Genomic DNA, 16900 nt, shown 5'->3' on the forward strand with positions numbered 1-16900 from the left:
GGTGGAGTCATTGTCCCTGCAGGTGTTTAAGGAAAGAATTAATGTGGCACTCAGTGCTCTGTTCTAGTGACAAGGTGGTGATTGGTCACAAGTTGGACTCGATGATATCAGGATTCTTTTCCAACCTAAATGATTCTGCGATATGCAGGACTCAGCGTTCATGAGCAGCTGTGCTCTGTGTGTTCCCCCACTCCCGCTCAGGAGACCCCAATCCCAGCCCAGGATCCACACGGGCCTCCCAGCTGCCCCAGTGCAGCATTGCTGCAACACCCTTTTCTGGGGCCCCATGGGGAAACTGGCTTGGGGGGCTTCGGCTGCACCCAACACCTCCATTTCACTGCCTGAAGGAAGCCAATATAAAACAGGTGCAGTGTGTCCACCAAAAAACATTCTTCATGGTAAGGTAAAACCAGTACCAGACTGCCTGACTAATTCTCTTCATTTCTTACTTGTAGGACTGAAGCACTGCTGTTCTCTGCTGAAGAAGCTCCTCATCCCAAGCAAGGGCCAACAGAGCCCTCTCTGCTCACAGCCACTGAAGGAGAGCTGGTAGGCAGCTGCCTTCAACCCCTCCCAAAGGCTGTCCTGGCCAGTTGCTTCTCTGACTCCTACACACCACAGCCTTTCCTTCCAGCAAGGAGTGATTTGCCACCAATAGGTTTCCTTTTCTTTTTTCATCTCTCTTTCTCCTTCTGTCCTGAAGAGGTACAGACTCCATAGGCACTGTTCCCTCATCTCTGCCTTCCCTTGGCAGTGTCTTAGCCCTGCCTGCAGGAACAGGATGTATTTCTCCCTGTCCTGGTAAGATTAATTATTTCCAGTCCTTTGCTTGAAAACTTTTGCCCTGCCAACTCAGCCAGGTGTTGGGATGCTCGTTGGTCCTATCCTTGAGCGATCCATTACTTGCTCCCTGTCTTGCCCCCTCAGATCCATCCAGATCCCCAGGGAGGTGTAGGATATATTAACAGAGTGATCCTCTTTGGTATCAAGCTGGCTCGAAACCCACTGGTGTTTCATAAAATCCTAGTAGGGTTTGTAGTTCAAGGGACCTTAAAGATCATCTAGTTCCATCCCCTGCCATGGGCAAGAACACCTTCCACTGGACCAGGTTCCTCCAAGCCCCATCCAACCTGGCCCTGAACATTGCCAGGGAGAGTTTGAGAGCTCATAGCCCCCTTTGAATAGGCTTTGCAAGTTGGGGATCAGGAGGGAAGCAGGCAGAGCTGCCAGAATTTAAACAAACCATTAAAAACTCCAAGCATACAGCCCTTTCAGTGTGAAAAGAAGAAAATAGTTTACATGCATTAGCCAGAGGTTCTTACATCCAGGGAAAAAAACAAACACAAACTAAAATTACCAGGAGAATATTCTAAAGTAGGAGAAAAAAGGTGTTAAGTGTGTAAATGTCTGTCTACAGACAAAAGTCCTTCAAGGAATCTTGTTCTCTCACCAGCAGAAAACCAGGTGAGGAGTTTGCTGCTGCAAACACAAAATTATTTGGGTTCTCAGAGGTTCACTCTCAGTGCTAGTCTCAAAGCCCACGACAACAGGCAGGTAGGTGACACAGATGAGGCAGATCAGCTGGAAGACAGGCTGGACTGGGGTGTGAGATGTCCTAAAAACATTAGTGTCATCTTTGCTTGCTGGGCTGAGCTGCGAGAAAGGCCGGGGTGGCAGATCCATCTCTTTCCATCAGTTGCATGGGGAAAGGGCAATAAATAAATGTATAAACAACACCAAGTCAGTAAAGGTACAGTACTCTACCTTCTTACTTGCTCTGTGCAGACATCTATTGATTCAGTTGGATTAGACTTTGGGGTTGTGTTGATTTTCTTCCTGTGCTGCTTCTACAAGCTTACCCTGAAAGGGAAGAGACTCACTGCCTTAGTGGCTCTCTGCAGTTTATTATCAGTGCTCTGCCTTTTAAACACAGGTCTTCTCAGCAGGGAACATGGTGCTTCTCTTCTGCACTTTCCTACTTAAGCTGGTGTTCTACCCCCTTCCCTCGGGATGAAATGTGGGGGGTTGCCCTTTACAAGAAGACTCTTCACTGAGTCCTTTTATACAGAAGAGGCTGAAGTTCAGGTGAGAAAGTTGAATTTTTTGTTAGTCCCACCCCCACTCCTTGTTAATTTTGCATAGGAAATGTTGCAGGGTGGCATCTTTTCCCTTCAGCCTTCCCCAAGTTGCACCACTTGCAGCCATAGGAGCATTAGGTGCTGCTGTTGCAGGAAAAGGCACAAACGGAGAAAATTGCCCATGACTGAGTTCTCCCACTGCCTGGTGATCTGAAGCACAACCCACCGGGCCCACCAGCTCCTGCCATGCAGCCGAATCTCTGCCTGCTCCGTTTCACGCTGGAGTTTGATCTTAAGCGCCAGTGGAAGGTCAAGGAGGCCTGTGCAGGTGTGGGATATGTGCTGCCCATGAAGTCTGGCCAGCACTGCCTGTACCTCTTCCTCGGCTTTCCTGCTGCTGCCGGATGGGTGAGTGATGTAGTAAATCAGCTGTCACTTAGCAACGTACCGGCTGGGGAGCCGCGGTGGGGTTTGGTGCGGGAGTGATGCCTGCAAGGCTGTGCAGGGGAGGTTATTTCACCTTTTTTCCCCTCAATGTTTTCCAACCCGGCCTCTATTTTCTTTTCCTTGCTGCTTTCCCTGATAGGTGGGTGCAAATTTCCTATGGGTGAAGGCAACTCCCCCAGCTGCAGGATCCAGGTGTTCCCTGCCAGCCCTCCCTGGGATTGCTGTGCAGCGTCAGAGCACCCCAAGAGCTCCTGCCAATCTGGGCTCCAACCCAGCCCATGGTGGCAAGCAGCCATCTGCCATCTGCAGAGCTGTTACAGTGGGACAGAGAGAGGGCAGAAGGATGATTAGCTTGGGTTTATTCTCTCAGGAAGAAAAATGGAGAAACACAGTGACTTGCTTACCCTGACACAGGGAGCTCACATCAGCACTGCAAAATCCTTGCCTGTAGGACTTGAGAAGTGAGGCTAGACCTGTTAAGCACACCTGAAACATCACCTGTGATTCAGACCGATGGTATTTCTGCACATGGATCTGTCTGGTTCTTCCACCTCTGGACAGTTGGGCCCCACAAGCAGTGGGGCTGTCCAGCAGTGGGTCATGGCTGTGTTTGCTGGGGTGAGGGATGGAGACGACTCGGTTCTCCTGGCACTGCCCCTCACCTTGTCCATCCTCTTGGGCTTGGGAAGAGGAAGGGAAACCTTCCAGCTTAATGCTTTTCAAACTGGCAGTCTGCAAACTCTTTAAAAAAACCCAAATATGTTAGAGAAAAGGGCAATTAGAGGGGCTTAAATGAGTTGTGAATCTGCCCTGGCACATTTCAGAGCCTTTTCTGTACAGGGCTAAGAAGTGGGTTCAGTTCTACTCCCCACATGCCAGTCATGTATCTCTAAGAAATATTTGTAATGCAACAATGCACTTAAAAACAAAAACAAAAACAAAAACAAACAAACAAAAAAACAACCATTCCAAAAACAACAAAAAAACCCCCCCATACCCAAAAAACCAAAGGTCTTTCCTTGAGAACTAAGGAGCAAAAGATCTTGAATTAGGGAACTGCTCACTTGGTGGCCCAGTTGGAATAAAACCCCTGGTTCCCACAAAAGCAGATTTTTAATTTACACCCATTTTTGAGATGTGACCTGAATGTATCTAACCAAAACTCAGGGCTGCAAATTCAGCCCCTGGGAGGTAAAGGAAGTCAGCCTGAACTGGCAGATTGGGCCAGGCTGAACTGGCCCAGCTGAACCAGTTTGCTCATGGAGGAATGGCACAGGACAGTAACTGGAAGCACTGGAGGCAGCTGCTGTGGTGTGAGCCTGGTTGAGCTGGAGGGAGCTGCCAAACCCTGAGGCCACATGGGATGAGACAGCCTGTCCCAAAGGGAGAAATCTTCTATTTTTGATGATCCAAGGCAGGAGCAGACACTCAAACAAGGAAGAAGTAAGCAAGGCTGAGGAGCAGCTGAAAGAGGTGGCCTATAACCAGGGTCTGAAAATTCCTGATTAGCCTGGAGAGTTTTTCTCAGGGCTTCATCACATCCTGGAAGAAGATGCCAAATGGTGCCATGGGATAAAGTTCCTGGAGATGTGTTGAGGTTGTGGACCCAACACCCTGGTGTTGTGGCCTCTGCAAACTGATCCCAAGTTCTGTGCAGTGCTTCTGGGACGCTGGACTGACATTTCAAGGTGCTTCCTGGGGAAGGGCAGCTTGGTAGCAGATTTCTCTCTTGCCCCTATTCAGCAGCTGAATGCTGGCCACAGACACAATTAGCTCTGCAGACCTTTCAGTGTCTGTGATGCTGAGGTTACAGCTCAGCCGTGCAGGACGGATCGACCCGCCCAGCTGGGATCTGAGCTGGGCTGTGCACCATGAGGCTGTGAGGCAGAGGCACTTGGCCTGGATCCCCAGGAACAGCTCCTTGCTCTCTCCCTTCCACGAGGGGTTTAGCTTACTTAGGGTGAAAGGGTACTTCTTTTCAGATTGTGCAGCACTTATTTTCACAGAATTAAAAGGAAATCCATTAGATACTTTATGAATTATAAGAATTAAAAGGGATTTCTTTAAGAAGCAAGGCCTATTTTATTATTTTTCTTTGTTCTGAGTGATATTTGCAAGGGAATAATGAAACCTTTACACAGTTGAAATTCTGGAAGTTTTGCATATGGGCTATATTTGGGGAAAGGAGGTTATAATTAGGGTAAGATGAGGCTTTTGTCACTAACAATTAAAAATCTAAGTAGTATAATCTAGGATGACAACAAATACACTTTAATCATGATAACATAATTACTGATCAGGATGAATAGAGGGCAAAATTAAGATTGTTTAGGTATATTCATACTTTGCTTCTTCCTTCACATTCTTCAATTACTTTTGAGTGCTAATTTCCCACATTCACAACATTTGGATTGAAATAATCACTGAACCTGCAGAGAATCTTGTGTTTCATCATTCAGCTATTGTGTTGTTCTCTCTTCTTTCCTTGATCCCAGGTTTTCACCCTCAGCAGCAGGAAAATGGGATGCCTCAAAGACACAAAAGCCAGGGTTTGGCACAGAGACAGAGGGATGTCCAGTGGCCACATCTGTACGTGAAAACAAGGGGAGAATTTATGCACACAAAAAGGAGACCTCTGTGAGCTTCACAGGATATTCCTGGACAATTAAATATGTCAGTGTTAATGAAGAAAGATGGGAGCAGGCTCTGATGAGGTCCACCCCTCCATTCTTGTCTTAAACGACCTTGAGGAAATCTCTTCTGCTCCTCTGACTATCTGTTAAGTGGGAGTGGTCCTTGCTTTCCTCTCAGAGCAGGCTAAATCAGTGTTTTGAGGATAAACACATCCAAGGTCTGTGAAATGCTGAGTTTGTATGGTGACAGAGGCTATCAAATGATGTAAAAACAGATTTGGGATTATGAGGCTTTCCCTCTGGAGACCAGGGCAGCTTCACTCCTGGGAATTTTGGCTGCATTGCTGGCTGAGGGCAGGGGTTTATTTACTGGGTTAACAATGTCTCTGGTCTACCCACCTCCTCTGGGGACCAAATCCTTCCAGATGCTGTGTAATTAATAAAATGGTAGGTTGCAGTTCATAACCTATTAATGACAAAAAAGATACTATGAGTTGATCTCTATGAGAAGTCTACTTCTTTGAAGAGAAGACTTATTACAAATCTCATGGAACAAAATTAAGGGGAGATTGACTTGGGGCTCCCCCTTAAATTGAAGTTACCTTCCTTGCCATGTGCAACAAAAGGTTTGAAATAGAATTTCATAAGAAACAGAGCAGAGCAATCAGCAGCAATGTCAAGCCCTCAAAAATGTTGTGTGGGGGAAACTGAGGCCAAAACTGGAAGTGCAGGGACATTGAAGAACTCTCCAAGAGGCAAGAAGGGAGTGCAGGGGAGAGAAACTTGTAGGCACACTATCCTAATGGACAGATTTATTCCAACAGTGAAGAAACTCAGAAGGAAGCAAAGCACACTACAATTCAGAGGAAAAGCCCTGAAAAACAAGGAAAAGACTGCAAAGGTTCTGGCATCCTTTGCTCCTGTGTCTGGAAGATATTCAAGAGGAGTGAGAAAAGGCAAAGGAAGGCTTTGTGGACAGGCAGGTTGCCCTGATGTGCCACAGTTTTCCTCATACATCTGCCCCAAGGTATGGCTCTGCTTGGAAATTCATATTGGCATTGAACAGCTTAAATAACACCGGCAACAACACCCATCAGATTCTCTTGAAAATACCCAGGGCTGCTTGCTACCTGCTGTCCAAGACTCAGAACTCAGCTCTACCCCACGTGAACCTCTCAGGTCTTTTGGGGTGGCTGTGGAAGTGGATTGGATTCAGACAAGACCAAACAAGACAGTCACTGAGTCCACTCTGCCAAAGAGAAACTGCAGAAAGCTGGAAAATGTCACTTCCTCTCCAGCCAAAATACCCCCAAACCAGGCTTCTGCCTTCAAATTTGCCCTGTCCTGTCCACATGCAAACACCAAAGTCATGGGGAGGCAGCCCTGGAAACTCCTATTTGCACAGATCCAACCTGTCGAGCTCAGAAGGGCACTCACAGTTGCACAGAACAACAGCCCAGTGACTTTGTCTAAGGTCCACCACTGTGCTAAAGTGGACTGCAAAATAAAGAATCACTTTTTATTTTAAGTGATAACAGTGCAGGTGAACAACTTATTTTATTTCAAGCATTTTATTTTAAGCAATAACATTGCTGCCCTGGGGAAATGAGCCAGAGTGCTCTTCACACTTTGGTGATTACCTTATAGTCAGGCTGTATGTTATCTTTCTGCCTGGGAGAAAGCCCCTGGAGGTGATCCTCTCCAGCAGAAAAAAGTGGAAAACCAACAATTTGTTTGTCCAAGGCCAAAAGGAGGGAGGGGGAGGCCCTGGAATAATCTCTGGGAGAAGAGTGATGGAGGAAAACTGACAGAAAAATTCCAAATAGCTCTGTGGGAGGCAGGGAAGCATTCCTGTCTGTTTTGGCTTTTGCTGCTTAAGTCAGTGTAGGCTGTTCCCACGGCTGCTGTGGGACACTGTGGAGAATGTGGTTGCAAACAGGGGTTGGGAATGAGGGGTTGGTGAAGGGGAAGTGGCAATGGCTTAAGGTGCTTCTGCTTTCAAAACTTGGGTTATTCAAGTCCTCTGTAAGGAACGAATGGATTGAAAACTATGGGAAGAATAGAGATAAGTTTGAGGTGCATGTGCAGTTATATGCTGCTTGGTGGGTCTCCTCAGAGATCATTGAATCATCATAGGATCCTGGAATGCTTGGAGTTGGAAGGGACTTTAAAGCTCATCTTGTTCCACCTCCTGCCATGGGCAGGGACACCTTCCACTAGCCCAGGTTGCTCCAAGCCCCGTCCAACCTGGCCTTGGACACTTCCAGGGATCCAGGGGCAGCCACAGCTTCTCTGGGCACCCTGTGCCAGGGCCTCCCCACCCTCATAGGGAAGAATTTCTTCTTAATATCCCATCTAGCTCTGCCCTGTGTCAGCAGGAAGCCATTCCCCCTTGTCCTATCACTCCAGGCCCTTGAAAATAATCTCCATCTTTCTTGTAGTACCTTTCCTTCAGGTACTGGAAGGCCACAATTAAGTGCAGGGTGCCCTAAGCTATACCAGGAGCAGAAGGACAAGGCTCCCAGTCACACAGACAATGTGAAGGGCCTGGGGAGAGTCCTGGACAACATACCCTGAGAGATGCAGCTTCTAAGAGCTGCGTTTGTGCACTGATCCAGGAGACACAATCTCAGAGTGCAAACTCAGCCTGTTTTAGCTCAGGACAGGCACCAGGCAGGCAGGAGCAGCCCTAGTTTGTCCACTTCTGAACCAGTTTGCTCTTGCTCTGCAGCTGAGAGCTTGGAGGGATGGAGCTGAGCTCTGGGCCCTGCTGCAGTGCCTGCCTGAGGTGCTGCACAGGATTCCACCAGAGGTTTGGCCATGGCTTCCTGCCCAGCTCTGATTGCACTGAAACCAGGAAATCCATTCTGCAGCCTTGAGAGGCTTCTGTTTGAACACGTGGGGCCCTGAAAATCGTTTCCTTGAACAGGTTCTCGTTTCAACCTGAAAAAATGCAGGGGATTTATTTATGAAACATGATCCTTCATTTTGTCCTCGGGGTCACTTTCAGACTCAAATGACACAACTTGCACTAGCCAGCCTCCTCTGCTTCATTCCTTCAGGCTGGCCCACGTGGTCAAACGGACACTGAACTCGGTCCAAAAAAGACAAGTTGAAGCAAAAAACAAGTCACCAAGTCGGCACGAGAGGTAGCACCACATGGTGTAAATGATGGGAAAAGTGTAAATATTGAGCAGTGATAGAATGATGTATTCAGATGCAAGGTTACTGCTCTGTCCCAGCTCCGTGCTGAGAGGACCCCACCCAGAGCACTGTGTCCAGCTCCAGGTTCCCAACACAGGATAGACCTGTTGGAGCGAGCCCAAACAAGACCACCAAAATTATTTCCTCTACTGTGAGGAAAGGCTATGGGAATTGGGATTGTTTAGCCTGGAAGAAAGAAGCTTCAGGGTGACTTAATTGTGGCCTTCCAGCACCTGAAAGGAGTTGACAAGAAAGATGGAGAGAGACTATTTACAAGGGCCAGGACAAGGGGGAATTGCTTCACACTGACAGAGAGTAGGTTCATGTATTTATTCCTTACTGACGTATTTTTTCCCACATTCTTTCCAGTGTTAATTTCAGCTTGCAGATTATGGAGAATAGAAGTCGGTGTGCGATAATGGCCTTATCAAAGATAAGTTTATTTTCTTTCCTTCCCCCCCTCATTTGTTGTGTGCTTCAGCAATACTGTTGACAGCTGGACTTGATGACCTTAAAAGTCTCTTCTAACACTGATGATTCTGTGAGTCTCTGTGGGAAGTTCAGGCCTACAAGTGTTGTTTCAGCTACAACATTTCAGGTCAGAAGAGTGTGAGGCCACTGCTGCCCTTGTGCTGAGGGACTGAGCCGGCAGCATGCTCGGGGGCCAAGAAGGCCAACAGAACCCTGGGGTGCATCAGGAAGAGCACTGCCAGCAGGTCAGGGAGGGGATCCTGCCCCTCTGTCCAGCCCTGTGAGGCACATCTGCAGTGCTGGGGCCAGCTCTGGGCTCCTCAGGACAGGAGGGACAAGAGCTCCTGGAGCGGGTCCAGCAGAGGCTGTGAGGATGCTGAAGGGATGGAGCATCTCTGGGTGCAGGAAAGGCTGAGGGAGCTGGGGCTGCTCAGCCTCGAAAAGAGACACTGAGAAGGGACCTCATCCAGGTCTGTCGGGGTCTGCAGGAAGGGGCAGAGGATGGCCCAGGCCCTGCTCAGTGCGCCCAGCAATGGGACAAGAGGCAGTGGGCAGGAACTGATGCCCAGGAAGTTCCATCTGGACATGAGGAAGAACTTTGCTGTGCAGTGACCCAACACTGGAACAGAGACAGAGAGGGTGTGGAGTCTCCCTCACCGGAGATATTCCAGTACTGCCTGAACACAATCCTGTGCCGTGTGCTCTGGGATGACCCTGCTGGAGCAGGGAGGTGGGACCAGATGAGCCTCTGTAGTCCCTTCCAGCCTGACCCATTCTGGGGTTCTGTGACTGGGGCTCCCCGCCGGCGCCGTGGGCAGCCGCCTCTCGGCAAGGCGCCCTTCCGAGGGCCGTGACAGGGATGTGACAAAGCGGGGCGTCGCTGCGCGGGGCCCGGGGCGGGACGAGCTGCGGACGCAGGGATGCAGGCCCCGGGATGCGCCGCGGTTGCCATGGCTACGCCGCACCGCCCCCTCGGTTGCCATGGCAGCGGGCGGGGGACGGGTTTGCCGGTGGCGCCGCCGGAAGTGCCGGCGGGGGTGGGGTCCGGCCCGGAAGCGCGGCCGGCGCGGCGGGAGGGCCGCGGCGCCTCAGCGGGGCGGGAGAGCGGCCGGCGGGGGCTGCCGGGCCCGCGGCGGAGCCGGAGCGGCGGGGCCGGGGCTGCCCGGGCCGCTGAGGGGCCGGAGCGGCGGGGCCGGCGCGGCGCGGGCCGTCCTGCCCGGCCGGAGCGCAGAGCGGGGACACCCCGCCCCTTCCTCCCCGCGGGCCCTGCACGGGAAGATGGCGGCGGCGGGAGGCGGCGGCGGCGGCGGCGCGGGGGCGGCGGGCCGGCCCGGGCTGTGAGAGCCGCGGCGGGACGGGCGGCGAGCGGCGGAGGATGAGCCTGCTGTGCGCGCAGTATCTCCGGTGAGCGTCTCCGCGGCGCGGCGGCGGCGAGGCCGCGGCAGGGGGGCCCCGGGGGCGGCGGCGAGCGGACGGACGTGGAATCCTGAGGCCTCGCAGCGGCGGCGGCGAGCGCGGGGCGAGCGGGACGTGTCCGGGGCGGGGAGCGGGACCCGGCCGCCGCGTTCCCCAGCCCCGCGGGCGGGCGGACTCGGCTGCCGCATGGCCGAGGGCTCCCCAGCAAGGTCACGCCGGGGCCGCGGGGAGGGCAAGAGAGCCCCCCGGCTTCCCCGCCTGGATTCTCCAGCCCTTCTCCAGGAGGTGCCGGGATGAGCCGCCGCTGCGGAGCGACCGCGCGGTTTGACCCCGGCGGTGGAGCGGGACCGGCGCTCGCAGCCCCGGGAGTGCTGTGGGAGAGCGGGAGCAGCAGGAGCCGTGTCTGAGCTCTCGCCATCAACTGCGAACCCTCAGTCACGGCTGGCACAGTCTCCGGTGCTGGGGACTGGCAGCTGAGGGCTTGGGAGAGGAGCGAGTCTGGCAGGGCTGTGCTTGGGAACAGAACCGTGCCCAAGTCCCCGAAGCTAGAGCACTGGGCACCTCACGTTGGTATGAGCAGGACTTTGATAGGCTTTGGCATGAACTTACCTTTTGGGTGCATTGGTATCCAAATGCTCTTCCTCTGGTGGTTTTGGAAAGCGGCATCATGAGCTACAAATGGCTTTTCAGCAGCTGTAAAATACCAAATATCCAAGTTGGTGGTGGTGCGTCAGCCCTGACCCTTCCGGAACACCTCATGGAAAAGGAGTAGGAATGCCAAAAGGGTGTGAGTGTTCCTTCTGAAGAGTTCAGGGCTTGGGAAGGATTTAGAAGGAGTGAATTCAAAGCAGTTTTTACATTTTGAAAGTGCTTTCTATCCAGAGTTCTGAAACACTTCAGATGTTTCTCCTCGCTGGTTCTCCAGATCCTTCCCTTCCTCCTGGTCTTGTCTTGTATCTCTGTCTCCTTTGGCTAGTCCAGATCCTGCCTCAAGTATATCTTTTCAAAAAAGGGCAAAAAAGGTAATATTTTTCTCCAATAGCAAGTTTATGAGCTTTTTTCTGTTCCAGATGAGTACACCTCTGCTGTCATAGAAGCTTCTTCATTCTCTCTTTCCCCTTATATTACAGAAAAAGCTTTTAAATGCCTCATTATTAGCAATCCTCTACCAGTAGAAGACTTGCTTCTATATTGTACTGTTTGTCTTAATAATATTGTAACATCTGGCTCCCCATGGCTGTGAGTCTTTGGCTGCTTTGAGTCATGGCAAGGCTGTACCTCTGAACTCACACATGTCCCTGCCCCTGTTACCTCCCTGCACCACCAGACTCTTTCTTAGTGTTCTATATTCCACTACACCAAGCTGGAGATCCTCCCTACCTGCAAACACGTGGGCAATAATCCCCTGTTTCTCCTTGCTTTGTGCTTCCAATACTTCAGCTTGTCCTGGGCCTTTCTTGCTTTTTCTTTACTGCTTTGCTTGTATTGTGCCAAACCAGCAGGATTGAAGCATGTGGCCACTAATGTATTACAATCAGTGACTCTTGCTCTTGTCACCAAGAATCTTACCTCCTCCTAAAAAACCAGGACACACCCCCTCCCAAACTTTTCAAGCGCTTTGTAGTCCATCATTTTCACCTTCTGCCTATTAAAGACCATTTGGGCTTGTTGCTCCCTGTAGAAGGTAAGCATGGGGAAGGTTTCCTTAAAAGCTGCTTTTTATACCCACAGAGTGTAGATTTAAATTGTTTGATTTGCATAGGGCAGAAGTAGAACTGCAAATTTGCTGCAGCCCAAGCTCATAAAAGGAACTGGGAACAGAGCCTCAGAGCCAGTTCTGTTAGTCCTTTGCCTTAAGGAGGAGAGCATCCTCCTTTTTAGTCTGGCATGACAAGCTGAATCTGAGTGTAATGAGGAAGGAATACACAGACAAAAGTACAACGATGGGACAGGGCAGTTTAACAAAACATTGTGCCAAACAGAGACATGGAACAATTAGTCTCGGCTGTCTTTGTCCTCTTAAAACTAAGAAGGGACAGAAAAGTTTTTGTGAGAAATTTTTCTCCATGTATTTGAGGTTTAGGCAGGAGAGAGCTGGGTTTCTAAGGTGAGCATGTAATGGTTGAATAACTAGTGAAATAATGACTCTGCAAGAATCGAGCTGCTGAAAAATGAGCAGGGAAGAAGGGACTTTTAGCTGGACTGCCTTAACTCCTCCACTACCAGTCTCTTGCTTCCTGTATATATGTGTGTGAATCAACTGTTTTAAAATGCTGTCCTTAAAGGATTTTGGCCCTTCAATCAACGTGTGAGAACTGAGAAACACCCGAGACTCCTACAGAAGTCTTCCAGGAAGAACAAAGAAGATCAGGCTTCATGTAATGAGTCTTCGCAAAGTTGCAGGAGAGTCTGTTTTTAAGTCATCTTCCTATGTAATAAAGTGTTGGGATTTTTGCTTTCCCGGTCTTATTATCCTTTTCAAGGTGACCTGTCAAGAGTACTGGAGGGTATTCTCTCCCATCTAGTTTCCTAGATACTTCTCTCGAGTCATTGTTGAGTCAGTGCTCAAAGATTTGCACTGCAGCTGGTCAGGTGAGTAGGCCTTTCAGAAGGTTCTTTCAAAGAGATTTTAGGAAAAAGAGGCACAGTTTAAGTCTCTCTGTTCAGGGGGATGTGCTCATCACAGTTGGCTAAAAATTTATATCCATGCCATTTGTGCTGGTTTGGGAATCTACAAGTACTCCCCATAAATCAAACTAATCTCGTGGGGCACTTGTCTTACAGTAAATGTGTCATGTATCCTGCTAGGTATAAAAGAAGTCATTTTTAGGCAAAATATCACTGATAGGATTTTTACCACAGTACCACAGAAATTTCCAAGCACATCCTTTTTATAAGACATTATTGAACTTTAGTCCATATTTGTTCACTTTAGGGAAATGGTCCTCATTGCAAATTTTATATGTTAATGTTCAAAGTGTAGCTAACTAGGATTCAAAAGTTTAGCAGTTTGAGATATGACTGTCTCAATTGCATTTCACAAAGATGTGAGCTCAGTTATCAGTTAAATGTGGCATTACCCTGGTAAATTGTGGCTTTTAGCACTCTGCAAACATAGAATAAAATGTGCTTGAATTAGAGGGCTTGAGCACCGCTTAGAAATCCTAGCGCTGACAAACCAGTGGGTAGTTTCCTGTAGCCTTGTGATGAGGCTATAACCAACTTCATTAAAGGTTTGACTGCTTTAATAATTCAAATTGTGGCTCTCTTTTCAAAGACTCGTCAGTGGCTCCATTAACTTCTGCATCTGCCGTGTCTCTTCACGGTTGCTCCTTTGCTGTCTGCCAGTCCGTGATGACGCACCTCTTGTGTTGTTTAGTGGAGGAGGGTAGAGCAGAGGTGATTTAGTGTTGCAGTCTGTGTGTGTGAGCATGTTCTGGTACTGATTCCTGGTCAGGATGTAGAGGTGATACTTGTCTGTGCTGGAAAGGCACAAATCTTTTTGAAACACAGAATGAGTCTCAGCAAGACTGAGTCAGTTATTTAATTAGCTTGAGGGCATAGGAAGGAAAAAGTTAGTAAATGTAACCTCCTAATAGAGAACTTTATGTGACTGTAGCATGTTTCCTGGAGTTCACAGGATCACAAGGTAACTGGGGCTGGAGGGGAGGGACCTCAGGTCCCCGTCCAACCTCCTGCTCAGAGGGGCAGCTCAAAGGACAAGGTGCTCAGGGCTTGGTCCACTTGGGTCTTGAGAGCCTCCAGGGGTGGAGGCAGCTCAGCCTTTTGGGGCAGCCTGTGCTACTCTTTGGCTGTCCTTGTGGTGGAATAGATTTTCTGTAGATCCAGTCTGAACTTCTCATATTTTAATACCCATAATTATGCCCATTGTCTGTTGTTCTCCTGCCACATGGAGAGCCTGGATCCATCTTCTCCATCCCCTCCCTGTGGGCATGTGGCAGCTGTGGGTGCCCTGGAGCCTTCCCTGCCCCAGGCTGACCAAGCCTGGCTCCCACGGCCTCTCTTCCAGTCCCAAATCCAAGTGCTCCAGCCCTGACTGCCCCGGAGGCCTCTGCTGGCCTGTCTCCAGTTGATCCACAGCTTTCTTGATTTGTCTTGATATCTGAACAAGTCTTGGAAAGTATTCCCTCCAGCTTTTTTATGTTCTGAAATGATTAATGCTACTTTCATACGGTCTTCACTCTTGAATTTTAAACAGGGGAGGAGTAGTGGGCGAATCACATATAGCCTTGGCCTTCCAGGAGGCACCTCACAGTACTGTGTTTTCTTTGAGGGAACATAAAGGGAAAGTCTCCCTTCTAATTTTATCTCTTTTTCTTTTTTTTCTCTTTACAAGTTATTTCTAGCATTTGTTAACTAGAATTTCTGCCAATACTTAGTATGAGCAACACTTTGTATTCTTCTTTGAGGGCGAGGGTAATGATTTAAAAAGACAAATAAGATTGATGATGGCTACTACTTACTACTGATCAACAAGCTTTTTGTGGGGACCTGTGAAGTAAAAGGAATTAAAATAAAAAAGTGTTAAGCAATTCCCCTCTGAGCTTTCTGCTGAAGAAAATACATCTTGCTGAGAGCCCCAAGACACACACCATACTCCACAGGTCTCTGGGCAGCTATTACTTGCTCCCTTCTTCCTGTCATGGGGATTTGAATTATTAAGCATCCTGCTGCCACGCAGGGACAACTTGTTCTAAAGTCTAGGTGTACTATCAGAGCTTTGATACTTTCTGTTTTTCAACTCTAGATCCCTAAGGAAACAAGGCTTGTACATGTGCTGCTTATCATTTTTTTTCTTCTTTCTCAAGTGGCTTTAACAAATTTTAGTAGACTTCTGCAGAGGGATAGATGTTTCAAAGTTGGTTGTTGCCATTATAACTTTATGGAAGTTAACTGGTTAAGGTGATCACATTTAGGTGAGCCAAATGAGTGTGCCTGTTGAGAGAAGCAGGCAGAGCCCAGCTGGGGTAAATCAGCACTTCCAGAGCTTCTCTTAGCTGCGGTGCGGGGTTTGAGTGTGCTCTGCTGTACAGAGTTAACAGCAAGGACTCGAGTGCCTGTGCAGTTTGGCAGGTGCTGGGCACATTTTCCTGCTGGAAGGAACCGGCAGGAAGGTGACTCTGTGAATGTGTGCTAGAGGGAAGAGGGCTGCAGTAACCAGAGAACTTGACCCTACTTGCACTTGGCAAAAGCTTGGCCATACAAACAAAGGGTGTATTTTAAACTTGAACAGCTCCCGACAGAAGTTTCTCACTCTCCCGTTTGCCCTCAGCCCTGGTTTGATGGCGTAGATTTATGGCCAGTCTAAAGTGAGCTGGACCCGGGAACCGCAGTAGGTTAGAACCGCTTTTGTTTTGTTTTGTACCCACGGAGCTCAGTCTGAGCTGGTTTCCTGATCCCATCCATCACGTTACCACAGATGTGCTGACAAAAAGGGTGCGGCTGTGTGCAACAGGAATGAAGCTCTAATGGTGAGGGCAGGGTGGGACTGCTGCTTGGAGTGATAGTGCTCCTTATCATGGAAGTGCTGGCTGACCCGTAACACTAATAAATAATGCCCCCTTTCCTAGAATGTGGCTGTAGCTATATATAAAAAACATATACATAAAAAAATAGAATGTAGCTGGTATCACTGTCACCCTCTTTTCAATCTGGACTGAGAGTCTCCTCCTTTTTCCTTTGCTGCAGAACACAGTTTATTGTGGATGCTGTTACTTTGTGCTCTGCTATGAGGTTACTTGCACAACAGTGTTCCAGTGACCTAGAAGTGCAGGTTAGTGTAAGTAAAGTTACGGCTGTATTTATTTATTTATTTATTTTTGATGGCAGGGATGATTCCTGTAGCAATTAACTCTTGTTCTAACCTGCATATCCCTATGTAGTTTGATCCTTACTGGAAAGGAGAAAATTCTGTTGTGGCAGTAAAACCAGGTGATGTTTATCTGAAGTTTTGGTGGGGGACTGAAGCTGCACTAAAGCATTTTGAGAAGGCTTTCCCCAGCCCTGAATAGAGGGGGTTGGAGTTTTTTTTTGCTAAGGTTCTTCATTTCAGTGCATAGTGAGAAGACACATTTGCTTGGTGAATTAGCTGTTTTATATCTCAGTATAAGGTATGCTGTGATGTTCACGCTCCTTATAAAATCTTTTCTTTTGTCATAAGAAGTCATAACAAGTAAACCTGCTGCCCTGCTTTTCAGTTTGCTGCACTGGCTGTTGTGTGCATTTTCAGATGTCTTGGTGCTTCCCACTGGAGAAGGAAAGGCTAGGTTGTTGGGAGAAGGCTGACTTGATTGATGCATAGATGCCTTGGGATCTCCCCTGCCCTACTCAGCCAGCAAAAATGAGTATGGAAGAGGAGTAATTGCAGTTCAAGTGTGTGGTGGCTGGTAGAGGGAGGAAAGGATAGTTTGCTGTAGGGTCTGATTTTATTGGATGAGGAGCTGCTGGCGGTTGTAGAATTTTAAGGATCCTTCATCACTGCTATTGGATCTTCACAACAGCAGAAGAGGCTCACTAGGAGGAACAGACTGGTGGAAGAGCAGTTAAGGAATGCAGCTATAATTTGTAAGGAGTATATGTGGGAGGACATTAGTTAGTGCTTTCCTTATTTTGAGGCTTGACCTCATCTCA

The 16900-nt window shown here is 48.8% G+C and overlaps 1 protein-coding gene and 1 long non-coding RNA gene across 7 annotated transcripts in view; both read left to right on the plus strand.

Annotated features, from left to right (window-relative positions):
- Positions 1-1377: 1377 nt before the first annotated feature.
- LOC120323024 lies at positions 1378-6690 on the plus strand. Of its 2 annotated transcripts, XR_005563075.1 has the most exons (3): positions 1378-2085; positions 2176-2486; positions 5021-6690. It is a non-coding gene; the product is annotated as an uncharacterized LOC120323024 (long non-coding RNA). The 2 variants fall into 2 exon arrangements; XR_005563074.1 differs by having other exon boundaries at positions 1378-2486.
- A 3313-nt stretch (positions 6691-10003) lies between these two features.
- SMG7 (SMG7 nonsense mediated mRNA decay factor) overlaps positions 10004-16900 on the plus strand; it is a 51179-nt gene continuing 44282 nt past the window's right edge. For 4 of the 5 annotated variants that reach the window (XM_027723481.2, XM_027723484.2, XM_027723482.2 and 1 more), the window contains exon 1: positions 10004-10237. In XM_027723481.2, coding sequence (XP_027579282.1) covers positions 10209-10237 — 29 coding nt within the window. In that variant the 5' untranslated portion in view covers positions 10004-10208. Of the gene's footprint in view, positions 10238-15973; positions 16044-16900 lie in introns of those variants that run through there. The other variant, XM_039380091.1, reaches the window with a different exon arrangement.

Source organism: Pipra filicauda, unplaced genomic scaffold (assembly GCF_003945595.2).
Source record: "Pipra filicauda isolate LSUMZ 115617 unplaced genomic scaffold, ASM394559v2 scaffold185_size1782982_pilon, whole genome shotgun sequence".
Classification (NCBI taxonomy): Eukaryota; Metazoa; Chordata; class Aves; order Passeriformes; family Pipridae; genus Pipra; species Pipra filicauda.